Source organism: Polyodon spathula, chromosome 39 (assembly GCF_017654505.1).
Source record: "Polyodon spathula isolate WHYD16114869_AA chromosome 39, ASM1765450v1, whole genome shotgun sequence".
NCBI lineage: Eukaryota > Metazoa > Chordata > Actinopteri > Acipenseriformes > Polyodontidae > Polyodon > Polyodon spathula.
The window spans coordinates 718,297-728,860 of NC_054572.1; the positions used below are offsets into that span (position 1 = coordinate 718,297).

A 10,564-nucleotide genomic window follows, 5' to 3' on the forward strand; every position below is an offset into this window, starting at 1 on the left:
TGCTCAAACAGGAATGTCTGTTAATCTCTGCCAAAAGCAAAAGCTCCAATTTAAAGCACAGTCACTAGAATGCACGTCTATAGGCCTCTGTATTCCTTCTCTTCCTTCCCATTGCAGACATGCAATAAATTTCTTTTAAGTAGATATTTCATTATTATTATTATTATTATTATTATTATTATTATTATTATTTATTATTATTATAATTATTAATAATAATAATTGTAGCAAAGCAGTTGCTCAGATATAGGTTTGTTTTTTTCACTTTTGACGCGGATTGCGGTAAGCCACATGTTAAAGAACATCATTAACATTTTCCAGTGTAGGATCTTGCGTAAATACTTGCAACATCCTCCACTTCTCTTTATCTTTAATCAGGTGCAATCTAATCATCTATCAGAGCCATAGGCAAGGCAGGGTATTTTTCAGCAGAAGCACAGCATCTTGTTTTAGGGTCAGGCTCCGTGGGCTGACCGCTGTAGGCTGGCCTCTGAGAATGGCGGTGCTCGGTGCGTTCGTGCTGGAGCTCCTAGTCTTGGTCACGGTGACAGGTAGGGACTCGCAGAGATCTATTTTGAGGTATAAAATAAAAACTTAAAAAAACACAATAGTTAAACAAGTATTTCTGCTGCTACAGTGCAATAAATTTAGAGCTTTTATTTAACATCATGTAACCAAAGAAACTACAAAGTGATATCGCAAAAGTCTACCGGAAGCCATAATAGTGGTACAGTACTTCATGTTAGATTTCAAAATGTCAATTTTTTTTCAATTTCTGGCAATTTTTCGTTAAGTATATGGAAAACTACAAAGCGGTATGTAATTCAATATGTTAATGTAACATTATTCAACAGGTTGCATTCGACCTTATGACGCAAAATGAGTTCATTCTATAGGGTGATGTAAAACGTTTGGCCATAGCTGTAAACACATTTGTATAAATGTAATTTTATCACCCTGACTATATGAAAATGTAAAAAAAAAACAATGAATAGGGTTTTATTTTTTAAAAGGAAATAAACAGAGAAATGTTTCATTGAAAGGCATCTAAAATGTCGGTCTGCTTGACTTATTTGAACATGAAAGCAAAGACGAAAGAGCTAACAGGCTTTAAGTGTTTTTAACTTCACAGTAATTACACATGTATACATGCAGCATTATTCAAAAGACATTAGCAAGTGCAAGGATATTACCATGTAATTACTTATAATTAAAGCAAATGTCTTTTTATTATACAGTCTTCTTCCTGGATTTTTTTTTTTGTTTTAGATTTGCATGATATACAGTCCTGTCTCTTAAGATTATTATAACATACATTGAAAACCTTCCACTTGGTAGTATTGTCTGCTACTATAACTTAGTCATTATTAAGGTATGTAGAGTATTTATTTGCTTGTGATTAATTTAACATGTATGTAATGGCTATGAAATAGTTTACTACTATCCATGTTTCAATAACAATGTTTCATTAACACTGTCATTCAGTTCAGAACATGGATGTACTATTTATAAGGACACTGCAATCACTCACTGCACTGCTGTATATTATTGTATGTAATGTACAGAAGTAAGTTATTTAACTCTTATTATGCAACTGCACAATGGGGTCTATTTTATGACAGATCTAGCTAATGGTTTAGTGATGGCAGCCACAGGGTCAGTAAATCACCCCTTTAACGTAATTAGTCTGTGGGATTAATATCATGTTAAAGGTTGTCTGTTTAGATCATTAAAAACACCCCAAACAGTGCAATTAAAAAATGAACGTTTTGTTTGTAAAGTTTTTATAGATGTGGTATACTGAAATTCTAGTGCAGAGTTCTAAGGGACGTTATAATATTCAAAGTGGTCCCATGTGTTTTGGTGTGCTTCCCTTTTATAGCTGCAACTACCCACGGTCCAGTGACCTACACCAGCTCTATATCAACTCCCAGCCTGTCAGACACCAAGACCCTTACTCTCAGGTGAGCTTCTAGCATTGTGACAGGATTAATAAGCTTGACAGACGTCAAAGGGAAAATTAAATAAAAGAAGAGGTAACACTTTACATGAAGTGTCTCTAATTGCTGTGTATTTACATAGTAGCTACATTGTGAATACATGCGTACTAACACATATTCACAATGTTATTATGCATAGTTACAATGTACTTAATGTGGACATATTTTTGCTTGATATATGTAAGCACACAATTGTATCTGAAAAGAGTTAGGGGTAAGTTTAGAGTTAGGGTTAGGGGACTTAGTCAGTTGCTTCTCCTTTAATAGTTTTATCCTGGTGATGTAACAGATGTCCCTCGAGGTCACAAAAGGAAGGGTCTGTGACAATACAGACCTATCTGAAAACTAGCAAGTTTTAGAAAAATCCCATCATGGGTCCAATTTTTGTCCCGTTTGAACCGACGTAAGCCCCTCCATTTTGTTGTGCAAGAATGATGTCTGGATGTGGCTGAGAAAGACAGAGTTTGAATTCAGTGCAATAACCCATTGCTGCTAACACACTAAATCAGTCTCTATTCTGTTTCCAGAAAAGGAGCCCGGGTATTCTTTGGGATTATCGGGATCCTGGCTTTTGTTTTCCTTGTGATTCTAATCTTTTTCATTAGAAAGATGCTGAGAAACAGAACAGGTGAGTTCCCGAGCCCCAGACCCTTGGCCAGCAGGCTATTGGTTACCGTAGAGGCGGAGATAGAACCTTCAGATTTCACACAACAGCATGTCTAATCAAATTAAAGTGATGGTGGGTGATTTGTGGTGGCAGGATACTTGAATGAAGGTTTGCATTCTTGTATATTAGAATAAACATGTCCTTTTAGACTGCCAGTGTTTCTTTATCAAGACAAACATTTTAAAAGACTAGAGAGACCATATGGCTCACGTTTCACAAGGACATACATATAACAACGAATCTAGGAACCTGTTACCTGTCTCCTAACTGTTGGACCAACACACTAAACAGCAGACTGTAAATGTCTGCATCTTCCTATTGATTCTTTGAGATCAGAAAACACAGAACGCTTAGCTGTTCCAAAAAATCGTCTTAAATCAACTGGAGCTTTTTGCATTGTCGTGCTCCTCGTTTGTGAAACTCTACTCTGGTTGATCAGGCAGTTTGAAACACTGGATTCTTTAAAGTCAAAATTGAAAACATGCTTTTTATTAATGTGCTTTTATATAACTGGAGTGTATTGTACAGGTGAGCTCTCTTGTTTTGTTTATAGCTCTATTTGATTGTGCTCTCATTTACTACTGAATTTATTGTATTGTATAACTGCTGTTATCAGTAATGTGATTGTAACAACTGTAAGTCGCCCTGGATAAGGGCGTCTGCTAAGAAATAAATAAATTATAATAACTTTGCCCAGTGCTCTGGGGTGCCACGGCGCCAAGGCTGCTATATAAAAATAAAAAGCATTGGGGCACAATGGAAGATGTATCATTTTTTTAAATTAATTGCAGGTGTTACACTTACTGAACAGAACAATGGAAGCAATGTTCGGCTGCAGGACTTTCATAACACAGCCACCTCCCAAGCAAGCAATAACTACACATTCCCTCAATACCAGCAGCCCACCCCTGGCACCAGCAATGTCTATGGTACAGCTGCTTCTATTTCACATCTCATTCCACGGGTGCATTCTTCGATAGTGAAGTTTCCGTCCAACTCAATGCCCGATCCCAACTCAATTCCCATGATAATGAGTCCTGCCATTTACCACAACTCTGTTCCGTTTAACCAGCTAGTCAAATTAGACGATGGATGTTAATATTTAGCATGGCACCATTCATTTTGGGATTGCAATCAAGGCATCCATTTATGAATTTACCGTATAGCTCACAGTTGACAGGCTGACAGTTCATTTTATTTTCCCTTCTTGACCTTTCTCTTTTTTTTTAAGGGGATGATGACGACACTTCCACAGACAACTCAGACAGTTCAGTAAGTAAACTATAGTGCTAACTTTGAATGAATGAAGAAGTAACAAAGAATTTGCTTTAATTCGATTTTTTTTATCCCTCAGTGCGTGCATCCTTTTCATTCATACATCTAAAAAAAAAAAAAAAAAAAAAAGACAAACACATCTGATAGACTATTGCCAAGCTACATTCAAGACTTTGCAATTGGGTGTAATCTCTGGGGTGGGAAACGGATATAATTGATGGGGGAAAGATTGTAGGGGAAATTCTCAGTTGTACACTGATTCCGATGTGGCACTTACGTCTAGACTACTCAATGTCACAGAGGAAGTCTGAGGGTGCCATCTTACTGCATGTGCACTTGAAGAGTTGATACAGAACATTGCGAGGGGTGCATGAGAACTTCAACTGAGAGCACTGCTCCCTTCACACACGTGCCTTTACATTGCAGGCTGCAGAGGAGGCCAGCAGAGGCATTGGCTTCTTCAGTGAGGTGAAGAGGGACAAGGCAGGGCAGGAGGAGGACGATGCCAACGACTACGTGAATGTTTCCAAAAGAGAGCCGGAGGAGTCGGCAGACTATGTGAATGTAGACCCGTCTGAGGGACGAAGGAGGGGTTCTGATTATTATGTCAACTTGGAGTCTGCCACAGAGCCTGATGAAGAGGAGGAGCGAGCGTCTAGAAGACTGGAGGGAGGGGGAGAGAACAGCCAGGATTCTGTCGATTCTGACACTGAGAGCGACGAGGACACTGTGGTTTACACCCAGATTGCGTTCAAGTAGGGAGGGCCACAGTCAAGCTCTGATGTCTTATAATCAAATATCTGGATTGGTTATCAGCACTATTCACGCAACAGTCACTCAAAATAAGACAAATATTCATTCACAAAGCAAAGACATTGACAAGAACATATACATATAATGTCAAGACCAAAGATGTTTTTTTTAATCCACTGCTTATTTTATGAAAACTTGTTTTCTGTTGACAAATAAAATTGTGAACTTTATTGCTGCTTTTAAAAAACAAATACAAAATAGCATATTCCAAACCCAGATCTGAACCCTGTTCTACAGTGGATGACAAAACACTGAAGCCATGGGTGTTCCTGCATCTAGCAGATGAATCAATAACCTGCTTAGAAGACAGTACGAGACCCCGTCCAGCCAAGGAAAATGTAAACAAATCCTGAAATAAAAACAAAACCTCCTCCCCCCCTTCCCGTTTCCCTTGGTCACCACAGAATATGGGAATCTAAAAAAAAAAAGATGTTTAGGGACTCAGTTCCAAGACTAAAGAGACCCTACAAGCTTCTGAGATTTTTTTTCCTTTCTGAAGAGCTAACAATTGTCTTTCAACAAAAACCTAAGAAAAAATGGAAACTCTGTTGTTGAAAAGTATGAGGAATTGCCCATCTTGTCTGTGTGTTTTTGCACAGAAAGCTGTGGCGAAAATTGGTGGGTAATACTTTGCATGAAGTGTCTCTAATTACTGTGTATTTACATAGTAGTTACTTAGTAAATGCATGGGCAATTAAACATAGTTACAATATAATTATGCATTGTTACAATGAACTTCATGTTTTTTTTTTTTGCATGATATAACCCAAATCCTTACCTTAATCACAAACCCTATCCCTAACCCTAACTCTAGAGCTAACCCTAACCCTTTTCTGATACAATTGCATACATATATTGTGCAATAATATTTACACATTAAGTACATTGTAACTGTGTGTAATAACATTGTAATTATGTGAATGTACACATGTATTTACTATGTAACTACTATGTAAATCTACGGTAATGAGAGACACTGAATGTAAAGTGTTACCCATTGACGACATCTCAGCAGGTTTAGGCCACAGTGGGACTTTCAATCCCAGTATGCTTCTAATGCTATGGACTGGTCACAGCAGTTGAAGGAGACTCATATGTACATTAAAGATATACCTTTACACTCCGAATTTGCTTGAAATGTATATTTCTGTGTATATATATGCACAATTTGGGCAAAAGAACTGAGAACCAAAGCTAAGATATTTTATTATAATAAAAATAAAGATAAAATAATATTATATATATATATATATATATATATATATTTATATATATATATATATATATATATATATATATATATTTTATATACTACGTGAGTTTGACATATGTGTACGATGACATGTACAGGAACATTTGTGTATGTGTGTATCTGTGTGTGTCATGTTCGCATTTATAGTATAGTATCAGTCTTATATTGTACTGTAAAAACTTCTCTTAAAGACGTCATATATATATATACATTATTATATATATATATCTATATATATAATATATATATATATATATATATATATAAAGACTGCTTGTTGCATACAGTGAGTAGTATACTTTGATTACAGTATTCCATCTAGTATACTTTCGCTTGTTTGAATATAGTATACAAGAGATGTAACCCAAGGCATCTTAGAGCTCATACACAGAGCTCATGTTGTATATAAGTTATTATAATACAGACATACATAGGCATGCTTCTAGTGTGATACAGAAGAAATGTATATTGCTTTGTTGCATTTGTTTTTAAGAAAATGTTTTATTGTTTATAATATTATGTATTTCTAATAACTTTCCAATTGTAAGATTATTTTTTTCTTCAACATAATATACACGTGGCTTCGTCCAAATAATACACATTAACAACAATCTCTACATTGAAATACTAAGCTGCTGTTTCTGTTTGCCTCTGTGCCTCTGTTCTGGGTTCTGTAACCTCTAAACTAATTTTAACACTGAACTGTAATTATTTCCTGTTGTTTTCACTGCATAACTTTTTAAATCTTTGATCAAATGCATCAGGAAGGAAATATACAGAAATAGACACAGCCAGAACATACAGCTGTGGCCATGAGAGGATGTGGGGTATAGAATGCACTTTTGGAAGCTGTGCTATCATAAAGCTGATTATTGATTTGTTAGGTGGCATGCAATTATGTGTCTCTAATTACTGTATTTACACAGTAGTTACTTAATTACAATGTTATTATGCCTAGCACTTAACACGTAAATCTTTTTGCACAATATATGTAAGCACCCAGTTGTATCAGAAAAGGGTTAGGGTTAAGTTGAGAGTTAGGGTTGGAGATAGCATTATATCATGCAAAACTATACATATATGGCAAGCCAAATTATCCCATTTAGAGATATCTCAAATTGCATTTTAAGATATCTTGAAATATTTAGACACATCTGTAAATCATTTGCAGATATATTTAAATGAATATGGGATATCTGTATATAAACCATTTTGAAGATGTTTTAATTTAATTTTGAGACCTCTAAAAATAAGATATCTCAAATTGATTCAGAGATATATTTAAATAGTGTTTTTCTAGCATGGTACGCCAAACTATCATTTAGAGATATATTGAAATAACTTACTTCTCATTTAGAGATATTGCTAAATGAACAGGAAGTTGTTTCAAGATATCTCTAAATGATTTTGAGATATCTTAAAATGATTTAAAGATATCTGAAAATGCATTTTAGATATTTCATTTAAAGCTCCATTTAAAGATATCTGGTTCTCTAAATGTTTTTCTTAAAATGATTTAGAGATATCTTCAAACATTTAGAGATATCAGGAAATGATTTAGATATATCTTCAAATATTTTAGGGATATCTATAAATTAATTTGTGATATCTCTAAATGATCATTTGACCTGCCAATTGTATGATAACATTGTAATGGTCCTGGTCCTGGGGACCCCCTGTGTCTGCTGGGTTTCATTCCAGCTGAGCTCTCAGCTATTCATGAGATTAAGACCTTTTTAATTGTTTTCAGCTTTTAAACAACAGTTGGAGATTTCAAGTTAACTCTACGATTTTATAAGAAACTTGAAATCAGCAACTTTTTAGGAGCCGAGTACAATTAAAAAGGTCTAACTAGAGCTGCTAGCAACTATAAAGGCTTCCAAAGAAAACGTGGTTCAATCATCACAAATAATCGCCGATACAGATCGCTACGTTTCCTATAATTAGTTAATGGGCTACTTAAGTTGTATCGTGTACAGAGCATAATCTTACGCTGACGTTAAAGTACATTATTAGTTCAATTAAGGGTTTAATTAAATAATTGAGAATTCAGTTGGAATGAAAACCAGAAGACACAGGGGGTCCCCAGAACCAGGGCTGGGAAACCGTGCTGTAAACAACATATGCAACAGGATGCATGGAAGCCAACTGTATAATGGTGTATATGGATTTACAGATGTAGCTTTAAAAAGGCAACGGACTGAGCCCTTTATATCTGGTGTTCGTTTTTTTTTTTTTTGCATTTTTCTGTTTAAAAAAAAAACAAAAACCATTAAAACAAAACAAAGTGAATACTGCAGACTTACCCCAGTGAAGCTGTAGCAAAAGCACCAAAGCAACTGAAATGGATAAGGGATCGAGAATAGTGAGATGTACATGCGCTGGTCTGGTCATTGTAACAGAAATTATTAGAAACGAACTGTGTTTCTCAATCATTCGCAATGCAAATATTTCCTCTGAGGTTAGAAAGGGTTTTGAAACTCACTGACTACCAAACTCTGTGTGGTTATTCAAAGGCTGAACTGGGTTTAAATAGATCGATAGATAGATAGATAGATCGATAGATAGATAGATCCATGGAAAATATATTGTATTATAATATAATTTAATTTCTAAGGATTTCCTTTGCATTTAATTAGTATAATAATAAACGTAAAAACAGTCAAACAATTTATCAAATAGAAGATGTTGAAATTTACATTAACATTCAGAATACGTTTTGTTATAATATAATATAATATAATATAAAGAAACATGCAAGAGCACAGTACCTGTGACCAGTCGTGTTGCCGTCATGTTAAAAGTGCAGTTGACACATTGCTCCTTCCCTCTCTCTTCATACTGTATATCCCCTCACAGTAATGGAAATGCTGATTACCCAGTTGTGCAATCCCTTTGAATGCTCAAATACTTATCATAGCTATGCTGTCAACTTTTCATTCCACTGTGAGTTGTGCTTTGGCAAATATGAATAACGATACCATTGTCATTTCTCTTCTTTAAAAAAAAATGAAGTTTGGAAACTTGCTGTTGTCTATGTTCATGTCTTTGGGCTGTAATGACTAAAAAGGCAAAACAACCCCTTGCGTAATTCCATGGTTAAAATAAGATTTTGGTTGCTGTTGTTTTTGTCATGAAACCCATAGGCACACCCGGAGCCTGAGGCACGTGTTTTGTTTGCCGTTCTTTCTTTGAAATCTGTGGACAACTTAATTATTTAACCTTTAGGGATAATTGCCTTTTTGGTATTCGTATATATATATATATATATATATATATATATATATATATATATATATATATATATATATATATATATATTGCATATTTAAATAGTTAACCCTGACACAGGAACTGCAAGTGGAGGCAGGAGCAGCAGGTAGTCTCCCTCTGGTGGTGGAGGCGGGAGCAGCAGGTAATCTCCCTCTGGTGGTGGAGGCGGGAGCAGCAGGTAATCTCCCTCTGGTGGTGGAGGCAGGAGCAGCAGGTAGTCTCCCTCTGGTGGTGGAGGCGGGAGCAGCAGGTAGTCTCCTGTCTTAGACTGGTGTGTTAACATATGATTGTATGTGCTCTCCAGTCATTGATGGGTTTTTAATTCAAGTTGCAAATTATATCATTTTAAAACCAACCAATGTTGCTGTTTTCTTTTATTGATTTGAAATGTAATTTTAATAATTTAGGTCGGATTAATTTTTTGAGGAAGGGGGATACGCTGAAACCCCCACAGTAAATAGTCTGGCCCAACATTCAAGTTGATGAATCTTGGGACCTGTTCTCTACTGAACATGAATAGCACAAGGCAATATCAGGAGAGCATTTTAGAATGGCGAGATCTGAGCAGAAGGAAGGCTTGGAAGAGAGCCATCAAGAGGCTTGATTGAATTATCGTTTAGCTCATGTAATAAACATAGCTAATGTAAAGTGTTTTTTAAATGGATTCAATTAACAAATCACCACAGACAAATTTGAAGAAAATATCCTAAAACAATATTAACTGTTTCACAGGACCGCTGTACACTCTGTTTGTAACCACGGTGACCGTGAAGTGCCAAAACACAAATGCAAAACAAACAAAAAAATGCAAGAAACACAAAAACAAAAGGAGAGAATGCAAGCACGAAAACAGAAAACACCATTGTATGGCAATCTCTTGTGTTCTGAAGATAGGAAATTCCTGCTGTATTACTTTATTTGTCTCAAAGTATGCTGACATTGGAAACATTAAGTGGATGTATAGAATAGTTTCAATCTTTAATCTTTTCAACTTTTTTTTGTTTTCATTCTAACTGAGCGCTCAATTACTTAACTAAGCCCTTAGTTGAAATAATAATTAGCTTACTTAGGCCTTTTTAATTGTTCTCAGCTCCTAAAAAGTGGGTGAATCCAAGTTATTTATAACATTTTTAAAGATAAGTTGAAATCTCAAAACTGTTTAGGATCTCAGAACAATTAAACAGACCATATTAAGCTAATTAAGGGTTTAGTTAAGTCACTAAGAGCTCAGAAGACACAGGGGTCCCTGAAGACCGCAGGGGGCATTTATAGGGCTGGGGATGT

General features: G+C 35.6%; 1 protein-coding gene across 1 annotated transcript; it reads left to right on the top strand.

Moving 5' to 3' along the window:
* The first annotated feature begins 262 nt into the window (after nucleotides 1-262).
* Nucleotides 263-5,435, top strand: LOC121304685. Its single transcript, XM_041235957.1, has 6 exons — nucleotides 263-551; nucleotides 1,883-1,964; nucleotides 2,528-2,628; nucleotides 3,459-3,596; nucleotides 3,899-3,939; nucleotides 4,369-5,435. Exons 1-6 carry the CDS (start codon nucleotides 497-499, stop codon nucleotides 4,699-4,701), a joined length of 750 nt encoding a protein of 249 aa, XP_041091891.1. The 5' UTR covers nucleotides 263-496; the 3' UTR covers nucleotides 4,702-5,435.
* The last annotated feature ends 5,129 nt before the right edge of the window (nucleotides 5,436-10,564 follow it).

What these genes read in the sequence shown, in the direction of transcription:
- LOC121304685 (XM_041235957.1), top strand. Translation starts at nt 497, where the DNA reads ATGGCGGTGCTCGGTGCGTTCGTGCTGGAGCTCCTAGTCTTGGTCACG. An exon ending in AGTCTTGGTCACGGTGACAG is followed by an intron (nt 552 to 1,882) that starts GTAGGGACTCGC and finishes TCCCTTTTATAG; the next exon opens with CTGCAACTACCCACGGTCCA. An exon ending in GATGCTGAGAAACAGAACAG is followed by an intron (nt 2,629 to 3,458) that starts GTGAGTTCCCGA and finishes AATTAATTGCAG; the next exon opens with GTGTTACACTTACTGAACAG.